The sequence below is a fragment of the Crocodylus porosus genome, unplaced genomic scaffold (genome assembly GCF_001723895.1).
Source record: "Crocodylus porosus isolate Cpor-Errol unplaced genomic scaffold, CroPor_comp1, whole genome shotgun sequence".
NCBI classification, from domain to species: Eukaryota; Metazoa; Chordata; order Crocodylia; family Crocodylidae; genus Crocodylus; species Crocodylus porosus.
Window position 1 is genome coordinate 1,889,460 of NW_017728940.1, and position 20,149 is coordinate 1,909,608.

The 20,149-nt window shown below is 61.3% G+C and overlaps 1 protein-coding gene across 1 annotated transcript; it reads left to right on the forward strand.

The window, feature by feature from the left end:
• Positions 1-296: 296 nt before the first annotated feature.
• TCEA3 (transcription elongation factor A3) lies at positions 297-16,537 on the forward strand. The gene is made up of 15 exons (XM_019547936.1): positions 297-742; positions 4,804-4,866; positions 5,839-5,944; positions 6,446-6,614; positions 7,494-7,568; positions 7,814-7,882; positions 8,731-8,799; positions 9,864-9,947; positions 10,442-10,507; positions 11,306-11,469; positions 12,159-12,215; positions 13,157-13,311; positions 13,736-13,882; positions 13,999-14,070; positions 14,737-16,537. The coding sequence occupies exons 1-15, from the start codon at positions 674-676 to the stop codon at positions 14,743-14,745; spliced, it is 1,374 nt and encodes a 457-aa protein (XP_019403481.1). The 5' UTR covers positions 297-673; the 3' UTR covers positions 14,746-16,537.
• The last annotated feature ends 3,612 nt before the right edge of the window (positions 16,538-20,149 follow it).

Consider the following 20,149-nt stretch of genomic DNA (forward strand, 5'->3'; position numbering starts at 1 on the left):
TCGCGCGCTTTAGATGGAGCAGCCGAGCACGTGGGGCCCCGGGCCCCGGCCCAGCCTGCGCGACGGGGAGCAAGGCCCAACGCGGGCGCGGGAGGCAGCGAGCGCCCGCACTGGCGTGGAAACCTGCCCCCTGTTCCCAGCCCGGGGCGCTCCTAGGGGAAGCTTTGCCCTCCCCGGGGCGGGCTCCGACTAAGCGAGGTGGGCTCATCCTGCGGCCCTGCAGCCCCCGGGGCATTCCCACCCCGAGCAACTCCCACCCGCCTGCGGCCCCCGGCCCCGCCGGCCTCTCCCCACCTCCCCGCGAGCTCCGGGCTGCTTAGCCTTTAACTCCTATATTTAGTCCAGCCCCCCGTGCTATTTTGACTGCATGGCAGCCGTGTATAACTGGTCGGGGCCGCCACGCCTCCTTTTCTGCTTTCTCTCCGGCTCGCCTGCGCTCCCTTTCTTTCTCTCCCCTCTGCCCCCCCTTCCTGCCGAGCTGTCAGCAACTGCCCCCAAAAGCAGGAGCAGAAGCCCCGCCGCCCCCTCGTGCCCTCGCCCCCGTCCCTCGCCCCCCGAGCCCAGATGAAAGCAGAGCCAAAGTCTCCCTTCCGCGAGCGCCTTTCCTGCCAGTGCTTCGCCGTCGCGCTTCTCCCCCCGCTCGCAAAACTTCGGCGAGCTCGCAGCCAGGACTATGGGGCAAGCGGAGGAGCTGGCGCGGATCGCCAAGAAGCTGGATAAGATGGTGTCCAGGAAGAACCTGGTAAGACCCCCCCGCTCTGTCTGTGCTGGGGTTTCGACTTTGCAGCCTGGGCGTGCGTGCGGAGGAAAGGAAAAGGGAGAAACTCCAGGCGGGGCCTGCCGGGGAGGGCGGCTCGGTCTGTTGTGGAGCTTGACGGCCTTGAAATGCGAGGTCCCATGCTCGGGGCGCTTGCAGCCCTGCCGCTCGGGTCAGCAGAGCCAAGAGTATTCACCGTGGCGGCGATGGGGAGACCCTCGCGGTGCCGAAGGATGCTGCTTTCTCCTTCCGCCCGCTTCACCTGGGTCTTGCCGCTTTCCTGGCCGTATTCAGCGTCGAGCAGGGCTCTGGGCGCCCGGGAGCCCGTCCTGCCCGTGCCTGGGCGAGTCACGGCTGCTGGCGTCGCCTCACCCAGCTCCAGGGCCGCCAGGGTTTGGAGGGGGGAGCGACAGGTGTGTGGCAGGAAAGCGGTCTGGGCAGGGGCTCGCCGGAGAGAAGGGCACGGGAGGGAAAGAGGGGGAAACAGCTGGGCTTGTTTCCTTTTTTTCACAAGAGCGTGCAGAAGTGCGCAGCGGGGCCGGGTGGATCTGAGCATGACCCAGGCCTCTTGCACGTCACGGTGGAGTGGTTCGGACTCAGGGATAAGCAGTCCTTGAGAACAAACAGGACAGGTGTCTCCACCCTCCCGGAGCTCTTTGGGTGCCCTGGGAAGGCAAACAGGTTGGTGCAGGGGGGCCCAGCCCGCTCCGGCTTCCCACCCACCTCCCCCGAGGTCCCTGCTGCAGGGGCCAGGTGCTCGGCTGGTGTAAAGGGGCGTCCTTCTGGCCTGCAATGGTAACGCCAGCCCAGGATCTGGCCCTTGCAGTCAGGATCAGGATCAGGATCAGGTCCAATGTGCAGCAGAGGAGAGGCAGGTCCTTGAAGTTAATGTTTTACTCTCCTTCTCGTGGCCTTTGTCCCAGTGCAACGCTGTTAACCCTCTGCCGTCCTCTGCAACCCGCGCCAGCCGGCTGCAGGGCCGCCTGGCATCCCCCCCTGCCCTGCCGGGCACCACTTCCCTCCCCGGGACGCAGGCATGGGGGGCATCCACCCTGCACACCCATGAGATCAGCCGCTCCGAGGGCGCGTGTGCGCGCACATGCATGTTTAAAAAGAAGGGGAAGGAGGTGAACAGCTTCTTCACGTGACCTCTTTGCAGCACAGAATGGGCCCCGGGGCTGGGTCCCTTGCTGCAGGGGGGCTGGAGCCTCCCTGGGAGCAGCGCGTACATGCACCAGGCAGTCTGCTCTTCCCTGCACCTCGCGCCGTCACAAAATGCCAGCCTTTGGCCCTACTGCTGTCTACAGCCGCCGGCCGCTCGGTCTAGGCACCTCTCGCTCCTGGAGGTCGGTCTGTCCAAAGGGAGCGTGTGCTGGGGGAGGCTGCGGGCCCTGCACGCGCACCAGGCATGGGCGGTTTCCAGCTAATGACCGACCACGAGGCCCCTGACCCGCTCCCCAAGAGCAGACGCCTGGACACGGCGCATCGGAGGTGCCAGACTTCGCACGCTATCGCAGGTATGCCAGGAACTCCCCGGGGGCAAACCCCTTGCAGTCCCACAGCTTCACCAGGGGCTGCTTCACGGGCAGGAACGGGTTCAAGCAGGGCCGGTGCTGACCACGTGTCCACGGCCGGACCTGTTACTCCTCCAGGTGCCACTTCCAGCTCGTGACACCGGTACGGTGGGAAGTCTCCAAAGCTGGAGATCTGACCCCTTGTTCGGGGGGGCGTGTGGAAAAGGGTCCGTGGAGAACGACCCCGGTCCTCGCCGAGTGCCGAGCGGGAGCTTGAATGAGGTTGGGTTGTTGGTCACCTATGAAGCAAGACTGAAAACAAAAGGCAGAGTCATGCATACCTTGCAAAAGAAGCCTTCCCAACCCAGAGCTTCGCCAGTAGTCCTTGAAGTGGATGTCGCAAGTGCTGGGAGGCAAGAGCGGGGTGCCTGCCTGGGATCCATCGCCCCTCTCTCCAGCTCCGTAGCACCCTTGTGTCACCCTAGGTGACGGGAAAGGGCCAGAAGTGTCTTTGCTCATTTCTGCAGGCCGGGCCGCAGTGGGCCAGCTCTGGTCCCAAACTCTCAGGGGATGGGCATTTCAAGCTGGTGATGGTCAGGCCTCCAGAAAGGGACGTCTTGCAGCATGGGCGGTCTCAGGCTATAGGGCTTCTGCTGGGCTCTGGCACACCCCGAATTAGCCCCCAGCGTGAGTTTGTTGCGTGTGGGTTGATGGACAGGAGCAAAACTGCCAACTTTGGAGGGAAACCTTTGTTTGACTGGCCAGGCCCGGGAATGCCAGCTAAGAGGCCTCAGGCTTTCTTCTTTTAACCTCAGGAGCAAGGCAGAGGATTTAACGCAGCTTCAGCCATGAGGCAGAGCAAGACAGAAGGGGGACAATCCCTGGTAACCCCCGAACGTAAGCGCTCCCAGGCCCAGACCGGCCCAGGTACTAGAAGAAACCATCCTAAGAGCGGTGGTCCTTTCAGGGCGTGCACTGACTGGGCACTTCGGAGGCCAGGAAACGAACAGCGACTTGGATATCTGGAGCGATATAGTCTGTGGCTAAATCTGAACTTGTCCTGAAGGGAGTTCCCATGCAGAAAAAGGAGAGAAGCTGGGAGCTGGCGTGGCCTGCTCTCCTTCCCGGCAGCCATCTCAAGGACCCAGACCAAAGCAACTCAAAGCACCGGTAGCCCCCTCCATCAACAGGACCAACTCTCGAGTCTATCCACCCCCTCCATCTCCTTGCTGTATTTCTGGGGGACAGGTCTCCCCCTTGCACTCAGAGGTGCCGCTGTTAAGTCAGGGGGGGTTGGCTAGCGGCTCTGTCTGGATCCGGCTCTATAGAGGGGACTAGTCCCAGGTGAGGACTAGCAGCTTTCCTGTGCTGCCTCGATGGCCACCCTTCATCCTGCCCTGCGCAGGGGCCGGACCCGATGGCTGCGCGAGGTCCAACTTTCCGACGGCCCTAGGGTCTCCTCCTCGGGCGCGGAGCGGTGTGTCTACGCATGCACACGCACAGACGTGGTCTCTAAAAATACCAGGGGATGAACATTACACTGAGCTGAGCTCTGGGACTATATTTAGCCATAGGCTAGTGCCAAATTGCTGCTAGACCGAAGCACCGTTGACGTGCGCTGTCTCCCGGGCCGGGGGCTCGGGAAGCCGGGACCCCGTTTTGTTCCTGCCCTTGCTGCCAGCCTCCATTTCCCAGGGGAAGGCGAGGCAGGGAAACCAGCGCTCTGGGCTGTCTTGTAAGCTGGGAGTCCCCCTTTCCGGATAGGCCAAATTCAGCTGGCTCTCGGGCGTGACGCTGTGTCCGGCTCTCGGCCCCTGGCAGCCCGCGACGGGCACCTGGCAGCTGTCTCGGCGTGATCGGGCCGCGGCTCGGCGTCAGCTGCTGGCCTGCGGTTTCGGCAGGCGGGCTCCCACCGGAGGCATCCCTCGCCCTCCCACGGCCCGTCTCCCTCCTTGTCTGCCCTTCTGCGGGGAAGGTTCCTGGAGGAAGCAGCGAGCCAGGCCCCCCGTACGTGGAGCACAAAAGCCGTCCTTTGTCCTGGCTTCGGGACCTGTAGCTTGCTCTGGCTCCCAGTTCTCCACGGCCGAAATCCAGGCCTGGACTTGGCGCTTGTGGAAGGGAGCAGGGACCGTTGCAGCAGCGGGACCTTGCAGCTGCCAAGCAGCTGGATTTCCCCGTTTTGGGGGGGGCTGGCCAAGCTCCCAGAAACGCGGGAAGGCTGGGCCCGGGCTCTCCCTCGCATCTGCCGCCGCGGGCGCTCTCCCTACATCAGGAAATCCAAAACACGAGTGTTTAAAAGGAAATCTGGGTCAAAATGTGTTTTCTTTTGACTCCTGCCTGCCAGGGAATGCTGTTAACTCTTCCCTTCCCCCTTCCTGCCGGTGCGTAGTCCTATAGGAGCACCTTCGAGGTGCGCGTGCCCGTGGGCGTGCGTGCGTGTGGACCAGAAGAGGAAGGGGCAGGTTGGCCCCAAAGCGGGGATCTGTTGTTTGACCCTCCGATGCTCACATATGTGGCTTTTGTCCATGCTAGGAAGGAGCGCTTGACCTGCTGAAGGAGCTGAGCAGCTACACCATGACCATCCAGCTGCTGCAGGTGAGGCGGATGGGGTGCAGGGGGAGGCATCTAGGGCTCCAGCCTATGAAGGGTTACTTGGATTTGAGGGAAGAGCCAGCCCCCACCTCCCCCCTCTTTTAAGCCCTGCCCAGGTAGGCTGGCATGGAATTAAAGGCATTTTAAAAGCAAGGAGGAGGCTGCTCCCTGGCTCGCAGGAAAGCCGGGCCAACCACCTGAGCTTGATACCTCTCGGAGAAAGGCTGGAGAAAATCCCATCCCTTAAAATTCACCCTGCAGTCCCGTGAAAGGCACGGTCCAGCTCTGAAGCGGCCGCTCTCACCGCTGATCAGGAGACACTGGGGTTTCTGGGCTGACTTCAAAAGCCCGCTCAGGTTGTCACGCAGTGCAGGGTCTGCGAGATCTCCTGGCAAGGGCCCTCCGGGAGCTCCCCCTTCGTGCCACCCCCAGCGCGGAGCGGGGCAGTTTGCATCCACCCATCGAGGTTTATACGGCCCATCTTGCCATACCAGCTGTGGGTCAGACTCCAGCCCAGCTATCAGGCACTTAAGGGCACTTGGGTACCAAGGTAGCATCCTGCTCCCCCTGCTCAAACTGACGAAAAGCCGTCGGTGCAAGAAGCTGGGTGGGTCTTTCCTCTCCTCCCTTGCTTTTTGGGGGCTTGGCTGCACGATTCAGATGATGGTGTGTTGCCAAAGTAGATGGATCTGAGCAGGGTGGGACAGCATCCCAGCTGGGTGCCCGAGTCTGTGTAGATGCTCTCCAGGTAAATCTGCGCTCCTCGTGCGGCTGTCAGCGCTCTGCTGTAGGTGGAGACGGGAGGCATCGAAGGACGGAGGACTTCCCCGAGGTTATACAGGGAATGGGCAGCAGGGCGGAAAGCTGACCCCACATCTCTAAGGCCCCATGCCATGCCCCTGCTTCCCTTCCTCCCCACTCAGCCGTCCTCTCCGATGTGCCTTGCACTAACCCGCTGTCCTTGTGCGCTCCCAGACCACACGGATCGGCGTGGCGGTCAACTCCATCCGCAAGCACTGCTCCGACGAGGAGGTGGCAGCCCTGGCAAAGCTGCTCATCAAGAACTGGAAGCGGCTGCTGGGTGAGAGACCCCGAAGGCATCTCTGCTTCGAAAGTTGGCCTCCTGCTCCCAGACTTCCTTGGGCGCCCGAGCTGAGAAGTCCTGACCCCCTTTTCCGCCTTCTCTGCTCTTGGTCCTCGGGGCTGGACGGAGACCCGTAGTGGCCAGTTTGGGAGGAGGGTGGAGTGGGTGAGGTCCGCCCGGCAGCACAGCGGTGCGTGGGCACCGCAGACTCCCTGCCGGCCAGGTCTCAGGCCCACAAACAGGCAGCTCAGCCCCGAGCTGTAGCCCCTCTTCCCTGCACCAGCCCTGACCCTGGTCGTCCTTGACAGTCCGGTCCTGGGACTCTGCACGAGTCCTGCCAACGCAGCGCGGACTTGCGACAAACTCCCCCGGGTCTCTCCAGCCCAGGGCTCCTGGCGTAGTCCGACCGGGATGAAATCGTTCCCAAGCTGGCCAAGTGCCATTCCCCCTTGCCCTGTGTTAGTCTGGTCACCGACGGCCTGCCTGATTTGCCCGCAGACTCCTCGGGGACCCAGAAGAAAGAGAAGGACTTGGAAAGTCAGAAGGATAAAAAGGAGGAGGAGAAGAGACTGGACTTTCCCAGCTGGCAGCCCGAAGGGGCCGACTCCCGCGGGCTGGAGCCCTGCAAAAGCCCGATGGAGAAGCACAAGAAGAAGCACAAAGAAAGGTATGAGGGTTCATGGTGGGACTACATGTCCCAGGATGCACCACTCGGAGCATGGAAAGTGGGGCATCCTGGGGCTCGCTGGCTCTGGTGCATTGTGGGAGTTGCAGTCTGCCCAGGTTGGGGAGCACATAGCGGAGCATGGACATTTTGGGGGGGTGCTCCTTGTTTCCAATGCAAAACCAGAATGGTCGAGCCAAGCGGGTCGCTGAGCCGCCCCAGACCCCAAATCTCATGTCTGAAGCTGTGCTTGGATGGCGGCTTTCTTCCTGGCCCCGGGGGCTTTCTCCTCCACCCGCCGCATGACTGGGGCGGGGGGAGCATCCTGTCTGCTTTACCTGTGTAGGCCCCCGCTTCACCAGGACAGGGACTAAGGGCCTGGTTGTGGGAGCCGGGCAGCCTTTGCTCGACGACCCTGCCCTGACCGCGAGGGGGTCCAGACCCCACATCCATCTCCTGGTCCCTGGCGGGCCAGCGCCGGAGCACCGATGAGATGACAAGTCTCTTGCGTGCCCTGCTCACCATCCCTGTAAGAGCTGAGCATCTGCCTATGGGGCAGGGCTGGGCTAGTCGCCCCACGGCACTGAGATGGAGAAACAAAGTCCTTCCCCCCAGGTCTGTGGTGGAGCACAGACTTGAACCGGGCTCTTTCTAGCCCTAGGGACCTGCCTTGACCACGGGAGCGTCCTTCTGCTCTGCAGACTTGGCTGCTTTCCTGTCAAGGCCACCAGGTTTTCTAGCTGCGTGCAGTCTCCCTGCAGCTCATCCTCTTGATCCAAGGCAAAGGTCCCCCTGAAGCGAGTGGGGTTAGGATCTGGCCTTGCTGAAAGATCATCCTTGCATTCAAGAGTCATTTCTGCATCTTTTCCTTTTCTTTTAAAGAGACTTGTCTGACCGCAAGGCTCTCGATGCGCTGCCGGGCTCAAAGAAACATTCATCGGAGCAGAAGCAGGACAGGTAAGCGCCCCCGTACCGCGTGGGCCTGGGCCGGGGGTGAGGGGACGACACGTTAGCGCAAGGGTCTCCAGCGGGATGGATGTGGTTTCTCCTGGCGTGGCCTGCTTTGCACTGTCAACCCAAACCTTCTGCTTTCTCATCAGGCCAAAGCAGCCTTTTCTATCCCCAATCCCTCTGTTTCCTGGAGAACAGCAGCCAGCTCTTCTCAGGACCCCACTTCTCAGACCTCCCCTCTTTCTTTCCAGGAAATCCAGCAAGCCAGGCTCTCACCCAGCGACCCCAAAGAGCCACTCTGCGGACAGCAAGCACGACAGGTACTGGCTCGCGCACCCACAAACCCTCCCTTTGGGGCACAGAGCTCAGAGCCACTTTTCCCAGAGCATCTCCCTGTGTCTGAAGGGTATTGTTTTAAGTGTATTTGTGAACTAAGCTTCATGATGGCCTGTGAGTTACTGAGTCTCTGTTCTGGAGATGGGGAAACCGAGGCACAAGTGTTACGTAGCTATTTCTGGGTCGCCTAAAGCCCGCTGAGATCAGTAGGCTTCCCGTCGTCTTCGGTGGGCCTTGGATAAAGTCCACAGGTGCAGCTAGGGACAGAAACCCAGGAGCCCCCCGGTATCCACACGGGCACCGTTGCCCCGTGTGAACCCACAGCGCAGGGGAAGGCAGCTGGACGCGGTCCCTCCCCGTTACCTCACCGGTGCCATGGCTGAGACCTGTCCAGCACTGGGAAGTGATTCAGCCGGTTCCCGGGGGCTCGTAATCGGGGCGGGCAGGAGCTGTCACTGCTGCGGCGCTGTGCGCGGGGGTGTCTCGAGCCCCCGGGCTGGGCAGCGGGGAGCGCTCGGCGGGGGCACGTCGCCTGCCTCCAGCGCTCGGGACCGGCACTGCGAGGAGGACGGTGTCCTCTGCCGCGGGGGGAGGCTGCGTGGGCCGGCGCGGTGCGGGAGGACGGCTGTGCTGGTCACTTTGGGGCTATTCCTGCCCTTTGCGCGTCTCTGCGCCACCCGAGGGGAGAGCACCGCGGAGCGGTCAGCACGTGTGCCCAGGCTGCGGCGGGCTGGCCTGATGGACGCTGGCTTTGCGCGAGGAATGGGGCTGGGGGCACAGTGCTGGGGTGTCCCCATAGCTGACGTCTCTCCTCTCTGTTCGCACCGTGCAGAGTGTCCAGCGACTCCAGGGGCTCCTCTGCTGCCTCTAAGAAGTCGCCCTCGGACAGCAGGAAGGAGAGGTGGGTGTTTGCTGGCTTGCTTGTGCCTTCTCCCTGGTGCAGAGGTGTGCCCACCCCAAAAGACCTCCCCTCCCGCGCAGAATCACTGACAAGGAGGGTGAAGGGACCGGAGGAGGTCTCACCTAGTCCAGCCCCCTGCTCCCAGCAGGACCAGCCCCAACTACATCATCCCGGCCAAGGCCTTGTCTACCTGGGTCTTGAAAACCTCCAAGGAGGGAGGCTGCACCCCCTCTCTGGGGAGCCTGGTCCAGTGCTTTACTACCCTCTTTGTGAGAGAGTTTTTCCTAATATCCAACCTCAACTTCCCTTGCTGCAGCCTGAGCCCATTGCTCCTTGTCTTGTCATTCGCCCCCACTGAGACCAGCCCAGCTCCAGCCTCTGTGCAGCCCCCCTGCGGGGAGGTGAAGGCTGCTGTCAAATCTCACCTTTGTTTTCTCTTCTCCAGAATAAATCAGCCCAGTTCCCTCTCCTCTCCTCACCCGTCCTGTCCCCCAGCCCCACAACCATTTTCCTTGCCCTCCACTGCACTCTCTCCAAAGTGTCCACATCCTTTCTGCAGTGGGGGTCCCACAGCTGGACACAGGACTCCAGATGTGGCCTCCCCACTGGTGAATAGAGGGGAAGAATCGCTGCCCTGGAACCGCTGGCACCGCTCCTGCCGATGCAGCCCAGGATGCCGGTCGCCGTCTTGGCACCAAGGGCGCACTGCTGGCTCCTATTGATCTTCTTGTCCCCTGTCCTCCCCAGGTCCTTTTCTGCAGAGCTGCTGCCCAGCCCATTGTCCCCAGCCTGCCCCGGTGCAAGGGGTTGCTCCCTCCTAAGTGCAGGACTTTGCACTTGTCCTTGTCAAACCTCAGGAGATTTCTTTTGGTGCAATTCTCCAACATCTCCCTCCCATCTGATCTGCATGTCCCCCCTCTGCAGAACAAGATGCCCTGGGAGCCAGCTCAGGCACGTGGGCATCCGTCTTGTCATCCATGGCCACTACATCTCAGCTTCAGGGAGCGTTTCCACCCTAAACCCTTGTTCTCAGTACCGTGTCTTCTCCCCAACTTCTCTTCTAGGAGAGACTCTGCAGACTCGAAATCTTCCAGCAGCACAGCTGCCTCCTCCTCTTCCACCCCTCCAAAGAGGCTGTCGTTGGAAAGGTAGGGCTGCAGGTCCTCATCCGGTTCTGCTAGCTGAGGGTGGCCCCTGGGTGGGGGATGTGAGGATCCAGGGCTTTATGGAGCCCTGTGCTGTGGCTGCTGAGGTCCCAGGGTTTAATTTCCCCTGGCAGAAGTGAATACCTCACTGCCACCGCTACCTGCGATGACTGAAGGGGGCTGCTGGGATCTGAGGGGCCCCCTTGTAGCTCCAAGGCGGGCAGTGTTGCCTGAACCCGGGACAAATTCACGACCTGGGACAACCCTAATGAAAGGCAATGGGAAGATTCCTATAACGGCAGCAGAGGCTGGGATGGGTGCTTCTCGCCGACCGATAACCCATCCGGTGCTCATCCAGCACCGCCTCAGCCTGCTCCAGGTCCTGAGAAAGAGCCCTTCACTCTGCTACCCAGCCCAGGGCAAAGCTGGTGCTGTGGTCACCGGAGCACCTTGCCTGGCGTTGCATTCACTAATGCTTCTCTGTGTTGCGACCCCAGGAGGCCGTCTACAGGCTCCAGCCCAGTCGCTGCTCGGAAGAGCTCCAGCGATGGCAAAGAGGAGAGGTACGGGACCGTGGTGATGCCTACTAGCCGTGGCGGAGCTGGAGGGCACGCAGCCTCCGTGGCCCAGTGAGGGAGGGTGTGGATGCCCCGTGCAAGCGAATGCTGTCCACCCTCCGTGGCCCAGTAGTGAGAGCAGCGATTCTCAAGGGGTTGAGACTCAAGGTACCCCCTTGTTAGACTCAGGGCACCCCCTGGAAACTGCCAGCTCTTAGCTTTCCCTTGGGTAAAACCGCTCTGGACTCGCTGGGTGAATCCCATGTAGCCGTTTGCAGCCCTAACAGGGATCGTGTCATGGGACACCCCTAAAAGGATCTTGCATCAGCCTGGTTGAGAATCACTGAGTCCGAGCACGTGCCTGGAGCTCGAGATACGCAGGTTCAAGTCCCTGCCTCCCCATGGACTTAGTCCCTCCCTGCTTCGGTTTCCCATCTGTGTTGCATGGCTGCCGTGAGGGTGAATCCTCCAGAGACAGAGGGGCCGAGCGGACACTGGAAGGAATCATTATAGCCCCAAAGCAGGAAAGGGGCTGCAGAGGAGGAAGAGGAAGGTCCAAGCAGCATTGCTGTCCCCGTGGGAGATGTATAGGACCCAGCATAGGTTGGAGGTGTGCATACAGCCCCTCTCGGCATTGGAGCTCTGGGGGCCTTGTGCAGAAGCAGACGTGGGGCAGACGGGGCTCGGGGCATGGAAGTAGCCCTGTCCCCTCCATTGAGTTGCATAGGGAAGCTGCTTTGGTAAGCACAGGGAGCCCACCTGATCCGGGCTGACGGGGAAGGGTCCTTGTGTCCTTCTTTGCAGACAGAACAGCAGCAAATCCAAACCGGAGACACCCAAGACGCCCACGAGCCCCTCCAGCCCCACGTTCGCCCCTAGCACCTGCCTCCTGGCCCCCTGCTACCTCACAGGAGACTCCATCCGGGACAAGTGCATCGAGATGCTCACAGCTGCCCTGAAGATGGATGGTGAGCGAGCGCGGCAACCCCCTGCCCTCATGCCGAACCCGGCAGCGAGGCACTGAGCCCAGCCGCTGCCCCTCTCGAGGTCCCTGCCTCCGGCATGCTTGAGAGCAGCCGTGGGAGAAGCCCTTCGTCTGTGTGATGCCCTCTACCCTGATGGGGTTGGCATGGGGGGACCCTGCCTCTCTGGAGCTTGCCGGGCTGCCAGGGACGCAGCGTAGACGTGACCCAAGAATAGGAGCTGGACGAGGGGAGCTGTGTTGCTCTCCGAGTGCCGCATCTGGAGAGCGGGTGGCAGCTGAATGGCTTTAGTCCTCGGTTTGGTTGCTCATCCCTGGGGGAAGCTCATTGACTCCTGCCACGTCGCCCTTTGACACCCACGTGTCCTATTTGCAGAGACACCATCACAGTCAGGGGGGCCCAGATGTAACCTGCCAGCTTCTTCCTTGTCCCCGCTGCAAAAGCCATGCCAGCCGTTCTCTGCATTTCCAGTGCAGCAGGTTGTTGCTAGTAAGAGCAACCCTACCACAGCAAATCCTTGCGAGTGGGCCAGGGTGCCCGAGTGGGGAAAAACCTGTGGTTAAGTCCAGTTTCCAGCTGACCGGCTAGAACCATTTTTGTTTAAAAAGTGCTTTGAAGATGCTTGTTCCTCCCCACCGGGATTCTGAGTGTTTCGTGCCTCCCCCTCTCCTTAGATGACTACAAGGAGTTTGGCGTCAACTGTGAGAAGATGGCTTCGGAAATGGAAGATCATATCCTTTGCTGCAGGGATGGCGGAGGCTCGGCCCGGGCACGTGGTCCGGCAGCAAAGAGCTCCCACGCGGGTCATTCACGTAGATTCAGATGACACAGCAGGGGCCCAGGGATGCCAGAAGCCGCGGTTGTGGTCCGGCAGCCACCTCGACGGCAACACCATCCACCAAATGCCTGCACAGACCCCCTCCAGCCCTTCGCTGCCCTTGCGGCCGTCTTCCAGCCCGTATCAAGCAGGTGTCTCCTGCAGGGTGCCCAGACCCAGGCTATTTTGCACCCCAGTCGCTGCAGGGGACGGCAGCTTTAGGCAACTTGTGCTGTGAGCAGGCACTGCCGCCTGACCAAGTGGGCTCCTAAGCCCCGGCGGATGAGGGATAATGCCCAACACACTGAAGAGCAGGTATCCAGAAGTCAGCAAGAGCTTCCCAGCCGCGAGGCTCGGGGTGCTATAGCTTCAGCTCCCCTGGCTGCAAGACGTGGCGATTCGCCTGCGCGTTGGCTTGTCGTACCAAGGCTCTTTGCAAGCCAGAAGCTTTGAGGAAACCCCAAGTTATTTTCCAGCCTTGTAGGAGCTGGTGCAAATTAGAGTTAGGGTAGATAAACTGCCAGCCCTCCCCAGGGAGAGGCTGGACCACGCATGTCCTAAGCCCCGCATGAGACCAAAGGGGACTAGATGTCAACAGAACTGGGTCCAAACTGTGCCTGGGTTAAATGGAAGTAGCTCTAGGCCCATTTCCCCACGAGCCTGGCATGTCTGGCTCTCCTGAAAAGTTACGCTCACTTCTGGGGGGGCTTGCTTGAACCCCAGTGTCCAAACCAAAAGGCAGGGAGCAGAAGCCATGCCCGGTGGGGGACACCCAGCCCCCTGCAGACGTGCTGTTCCCAGCGGTTCAGCCCCATCGCTGCCACTCCCCCGGCTGTTGCTCCTTGACGGGGCCACATATCTTCCAGGAGCTGAAGAGCACGGACATGAAGTACCGCAACCGCGTCCGGAGCAGGATCAGTAACCTGAAGGACCCCAAGAACCCCAACCTGCGGAGGAACGTGTTGTGCGGAGCCATCGCGCCCAGCCTCATTGCTAGGATGACCGCCGAGGTAAAGAGCGGGGTGGGGAAGACCCCGGAGACCGATGCGTGGAAGCGGTGGCTCCGGGAGAGACCGGTTCCTTTCCCGGCGTCCGCGATGCAAGCCGGGCAGAGCCTCGCCTCGCGGGGAGGCGATGGTGGACTGCAGGCCGGCAGGTGCCGGTGGCAGGACTGGATGAGCCATTGCCATCAATGTTGCGTCGTGAGAGACCGGCAGAAGCAACTCCCCTGCAAGGCTGGGACAGGGTCCTCGCGTCAGCCAGCCTGGGGGACGCCCGAGGGGCTTCTGAGCCGACGCCTGGTGCAGGAAGGGTGGTTGGGCTTGGGGGCCTGCAGCCCGCGTGCACTGGAGAGGAGATGCCTACGGGTGTGAGAGATGGACCCAAGAGAAGATGCTAGAGCAGTGCCTCCAGCAATGTCCCTGTCCATCACAGGAGATGGCGAGCGACGAGCTGAAGGAGCTGAGGAACGCCATGACCCAGGAGGCCATCCGGGAGCACCAGATGGCAAAGACGGGCGGCACCGTCACCGACCTCTTCCAGTGCGGCAAGTGCAGGAAGAAGAACTGCACCTACAACCAGGTGACGGGAGTCCTCGGGCGTCGTGTCCGTGCCCTCCTGGCCTGAGCCCCGGGGGGACGGCAAGCCGCCCCTCCTGTGCATGGTCCCTGCTGACTGCGGCGCTGTTTCCTCCTCAGGTCCAGACCCGCAGCGCTGACGAGCCCATGACGACCTTTGTGCTGTGTAACGAGTGCGGGAACCGCTGGAAGGTCAGTCCCCACTGCTCCCCCTTGATGCGAGCATACGGCAATTGCTTTATAGTTTCTAGGGTTGGAAGGGACCTGAGCAGGTCGTCTTTAGATTAAGGCCAGGCAACCTCTGCCAGCCGCGGGCCAGAATGACCCATCGAGGAGCGGGGCCAGGACCGCTGTCCCCACGGCGGCACAAAGAAATTGCCCGTAGCCAGATCCCTCTGCTGATGAAAACCTACATCTCAGCCTGGATCCAGAGGTACCACGGGCCAGATCCAGCCCATGGGCCATAAGCTGCCACCCCCTGCACTCGGCGACAGCATCCACACCCACCGTGGGCTCTACACCACCGTGCCCACTTCTCCCTTACGCGGTCCATGTGTTGCAGATAGTGCAGGGCCTTCGTGCCACCATCCCGCAGAAGTTCACTGCTCATCCCCCGACCGTGAGCCCCCTTTCCCCGTGTAGGACGTGCGCTAAAACTCCAGGCCCGTTTCCATCGCGTGCTCTTGGCTTCTCCGTCCGAGAGCCTAAAAATACAACAGCATTTGCCCTTCTGCATTTCCAAACCGGCCTGCGTGAAGCTTGGCACGGTTCGTGCATCAGTCAAGCAGCTGCCTCTGGCCCCAGCGGGACAGGAGCCGCTAACGTCTTGCTTCTCGTGTGGGCTTGCTTGTCTTCCAGTTCTGCTGACGGCACTCGCCTTCGCCTCCGAGCGACGAGCAGGGAAGATCGAGCCTGACCGCCGAGGAGAGCGCGGCATCTGGGACGCGTTCCTTCGGGGCTGCCCCCGCGGGCCTCGGGGCCAGGAGGCTCGGGGCAAGGGTGCCGCCCGCTAGAAGACTGCTTTTTGGCTGTACATACTTTGAACGGCGTCGCCCCTTGGAAGGCCCTCTTAAACCCTTGTAGCGCGGCTCCGGGAAGGAGCACGTGCGTGGAGCGTGGCCACGGCGAAGGCGAGGGCGCCGGGGGCTTTGGGGTGTTTTTCCTGCCATCCTTGACCTCACCGCAAAGAGCCTTGTGGGGTCCGGGCCTGCCACTTACGCTCTTCTTGTTCGTTTCCAAGCTTGAGCTGAGCCCTGTTTTATTGGTAGGAGCTGGGTAAGCCCTGACTTCCAGCTGCGTAGGACAGCGCACGCGGGGAAAGGAAATTCCCTTGAGATACGTGGGGGGGTGTCGCTAACCCAAGCTCCAGGGAATTTTTGTTCTCAGTGGCCAAGTCTTCCCTGCCCCGGGGACTTGTGCTTGTTTCCCAGAGTCACCCTGGGTAAGGGAAGCAAGCGTTTCACCTCCTACCCTGCCTCCACGACTGCAGCAGATGTCTTGTCTCGCATGAGCCACCCGGGGGCACTGGCAGCACGTCACAGCAGCGCCTGAGATGGGCGGGGGTCTTTCCCCAGGTTCGGCCGCTCCAGCCCTGGGGGTCGAGCCTCCGACTTCTGCTCCAGCGAGCCGACGATGGGTACCAAATGCCAGGAGAGGTGGTTCCAGCTCCGGGATGCCACCGGAAGAAGCCGGCCCCACACCAGTGCAGGGGACTGCGCAAGGCAACCCGCCCCGCAGCCGTGCAGAGAAGGACCCTCGCGTGCCAGCCCCCCAGCCGCCCCCGTGGGTGCTCCGGATGACACCCCCGTTGCATGCTGCTCCCCCTCCCTTTGCCATGACCTAGGGCTGCAGGGGGGACTTGTCCCCACGCCCGGCCTGGTGACAACAGCTCTGCAGGGGAGGCAGCCTGCAAAAGCCTTGTCTGCAAAGGGGTGTCTACAGGCGCGTGGGGGAGATGCCAGTCTGCCGCGGGAGGCGCGTGCCCGAGGGCAATCCTAGCCATCCGCTGCAAAGCTCCACTTGCAAACATAGGCTGGATTGAAGCACAAAGCTTGTAAACCGGGAAGGCGGGACCGGCCTTTGCACCGCCGCTCCAGTCCAGGGCACTGGGAATACCCCGGCCTCTATGGGACGGCGCAGAGATCCTGGTCACATTCAACACTCCCTCTTTCTGCACACAGCGGGTGCGAAGTCAGGCTTAAATACCCGTGTTGGTGGGTATCTTTGTCCCAGGGGTGATGGGATGTAATGTGAAGTCTAGCTTGGATGAAATAAGCATTGTCCCTGCTTCCTGGCACCTGCAACCCCATCGGCGCTGGGACCCCCTCCCCTTAGCCACTCAGATGCTCTTTGCTGTAAATGATCGCACCCCTTTGCCGTTGCATATCCTCCTGGAGGAAGGGAAGACCCCAGGAGAGCTGGGTAAGGAGCAGGAACCACACGGAGGTGGGGAGAGGGCTGACCCTAATGGGGGGAGACCGGAGCTGCCACCCCTTCCGTTCTCAGGCCTTGCATGCCGGCTCGCCTTCCTCCTCCTCTCTCCACCAGCCAGGTGCCCCCTCCCGTGTGCTGCGTGTGGACTTTCTCCAACTATATCCTGGGGGGAAAAACGAGGGAGAAAATCTTTCGCCTTCGAGCAATATAAGTGTACCAAGCACCCACTGGCTGTCTCGAGTGTTTTCCCTTCTGTCCTGCTGGAAGACGGCATGCTGGATCCGCGTGTGCAGCTCCGTGGTGCTGTTGGGCAACGGGGCGGTGGTGTTTCTCCAGTCTCCTCCGGGAATAATCCACATTATCGGTGTCTGCTGAACAGCAGGGAACACGTGGGTCTGGGTAAGAGCCCGGGATTGCATTTGCCAGGCAAGTCCAGGCACAGCCTGGGATCTGCAATCAAGCCCAGCATTTTCCAGCTGGTTTGATGACTGGGCGGGAGCATTAGTGCCAAGGCTGGGTTGTTCGGGGCTAAGATAGAAAGATGAACATGCTAATCCTTTCTACACATAAACTCCCAGGTAGCTATAGAGATGTATTCATTAAAAAAAAGAGAGAGAAACATCCAAACCGAGCAGACCCCTGTTACTTTCCTCTCTACTAGCATGGAGGGGTTAAAGTCTGTCAAAATGAGGTAGTTAAGAGAGGGTCCTTCATACCTCGACGGGTGCGACTGGGAGCAACTTGGCCATCCAGTGCTCAAGGAGCAGCGAGCTCAAGTTGCAGGAAGGGAAGTTTTAGGTTAGATATTAGGAAAAACTTTCGCCTGTAGTGAAGCACTGGACCAGGCCCCCCCAGAGAGGTGGGGGAGTCTCCATCCTTGGAGGTTTTTAAGACCCAGGTGCACAAAGCCGTGGCTGGGATGATGTAGTCGGGGCTGGCACTGTTTGGAGCAGGGGTTGGACAAGATGTGACCTCCTGAGCTCCTTTCCAGCCTGAATTTTCTATCAAGAGTGACAAGCGGCCCCTGTGTTAGTTGCCCAACAGGTCCAGGGATGCACAGCCAAAGCCGGCGGCACGCAGAACAAGCACTTGCCTTGCAGCAGGCAGCCCTGGCACCGGGGGCTAGCAAAGCTGCCTCTGTGGCTGGCCAAACTGCTACCCGATTTAAAACAAAAATAGGCATCTCCCTTAGAGATGTCCTTTTGCAGTCCCTGCATTGCGCCGACGTCTCCAGCCACTAACAGCAAACGAAATCTGGTTTCCCTCTGCGGGAAGCTTGGAAGTGCTGCGGAGGGGAAGGGGGTGGGGGAAGCCGAGCTTAGCAGCCTGGGAAAAGAGCAAACTCCTCAAAGATAAATGTCAGACACCCAGCGGACCTCGCCGGGCTCTGCTGACTTGGAGAGAGACGGCAAAAATGGCCAGTTCAGCGGTACGAAGAAACTGCTGAAACGGCGACTCGCCGCCTGGTTCCTTGTCGCGCTAACAACCCCTGTGCCTCTCGCCTCGCACGCCGCCTGCTTTTCTAGCGCCCCTATGTCACGTCTCTGCCGGGGCTGGAAGCACAACGCTGTACCTCCGCCTCTCTGCGGGTGTAAGTCCCTACAACCCAGCAGAAGTCCTGTCGGGTCGCTGGCTTTGTAGACGGCCGCGGGCAAGCTCAAGCTCGTTGCCCAAATGTCCTCTTCTCCTCCGTCCGCCCTCAAGACAGGTGGAACCGAGACCGTCCCCAGGCACTGTCCCATCTGCCACGTGGCAGGACGGCAAAGGAGCAAGCCGTGCCCAGCGCATCGCGCGCACGCGTGACGGCTCGGTTACGTCTTGCACGGCGAGCTCAGGACCCTGGGGTAGGAGGCTCTGTGCACGAGGACTCGACTTGAGCCCGGGCCTCACGGGGACGTCCAGCCTTTCCAGAAGGCAGTCCAAAGCCCAAACAGCTCCAAAGCCTCTCGTGCCACTTCGGCTCCAGCGGGTGACAACTCTCCAGGTCTCCAGGCCTAGCGGTTATAGCAAAGAGCGACCCGGGCAGAAGGGGACAGAGGCAGGGAAGCTGGCGCGGTGAGTGCCGCAGGAGAACTTGCTCCAAGCAGGTCTCGCTGCCGGGGTATAACCGCTGCAAGCCCCTCCTGTACTTCTTCCCCTGGGGGCTGGAGAAGGAGGGAGGACAGAGGACCTTAACATCTCCATCAGCTCAGCTGTACAGACCTGCCTCCTTCGGTGGCCAGATGGAGATGTAATCCCGGCAGATCTTGGCTTTCTCACAGACCCGCTCTGGGCCCTGCTCCGGCCCGAGGTCCTCGCAGGCCAGAGATGCTCGTGGCTGCGCCCCATCCGCAGGACGCCCGCGAAGACGTGCCGGCCGCCCGGGCTCTCCAGAACGTGGTCGGACGAGCACTTCTAGCATGAGGCTGCAAGAGGAGGGCAGGGGCAAATGCGCACCCCGGACCCCAAAATATACCCTCCCCAGCTCACCCGCACTCGGGGATCAATGCTAGCAGGAGGTGGGGCTGAGCCCCGCTCTTTGAACGGGAGCCGAGCCCTCGCCGGGCCCCACGGGTGCTGATGCGGAGCATCCCATAGGAGCCAGGCCTAGGGACTGGGGGTTTCCCTGCTCCTCCAGCTCTGGACCCCCCCGTACCTCCTCCCCAGCTCAGGAGACAACATGATGCATCCATCGCAGACGGCGCTCCCCCCTCAACCTTTCCTTTAGGCTGGGAGGAATCTGCAGCCGGGTCGTGCCGCAGGCTTTGCACCCAAGCTCATCTCTCGGTCTCTTCCTCAGCCAGCTCCCGGGACGGACAGACGGCGAGTTTGCAGGTGAGAGCAGCAGGCGGGACTGGGCCCTGCACCCGGTTCCCAGGCAAAGCAAGCGCCAAGGAGGCTCCGACGAGAAGGGAAAGATGGGTTTTCTCCACCGATAACTTGGCTGCTCTCCGATGCCCACCTTGCCTGCATCACCCGACACGTCCGAGGGGAGATGAGATGCAGAGCTGTGAAGCCGAGTGCCTGGCCCTGTCAACAGGGAGCTGCAGACAGAAGTACCTGGAGCACGGCCCTGGACGCTGGGTCCCCGAGGCACTGCTGGTCTCGGCCGGCCTTCCCAGAGGGCTGGGCTCCGTCGCCTGGCAAGGAGAGGAAAGCAAAGCTGCAGAAGGTCCCCCGCCCGGGGGATCACAGTAGCACAGAGCCAGAGATCGAGGATGCTCCAGGCCAGCAGTGTGGACCGCTGGTCTCAAACGCCAAGGAGGACGGATGGCACAGCAATGCCGCAGACTCCCCAGGTGGGCTGAAAAAGCAGGAGGCTTGCAAAACACGCCTCGCGGGGCTCTGCCCTCGGCCACCGGGAGCTGACCCAGCACACCCCTACGGGGGCCAGGCGCGGCCGGTCCAGCCGGCCCAGTAAGCCGTCTCCCGCAGCGGCAGGAACGGGACAGCATCCGAACGGGGAAGGTCGGGGCGATCTGTTTTACCCTCCCTGACATCTGCCATCGCAGGTTTAGAGCAGCGGTTCTTGGCCTGGCGTGACTCACGGCACCCCTTGGGAGACCCGAGGCACCCGTGGAAATGTCGTCTCCGTTTCCACTCTGGTTTGGACTCCAGAAAGATCCTAGAGCAATTCTTCCGTTGCGGAGACCTCCAAAAGCCCCAGGCAGGTCAGAACGTATTTAATACAGTGGGTTCTTATTTACAAGCCCTGGATTGATCTTGTGAGTCACCTTACCGTGCTAACGTTGCACGGCACCCCGCGGCACCCTTGAGAGGAGCTCAAGGCACCCCGGGGTGCCGTGGCTCCGTGCCTGAGGATTGCTGGGTCAGAAATAAGGTTTCCCGGAGTGGCGAG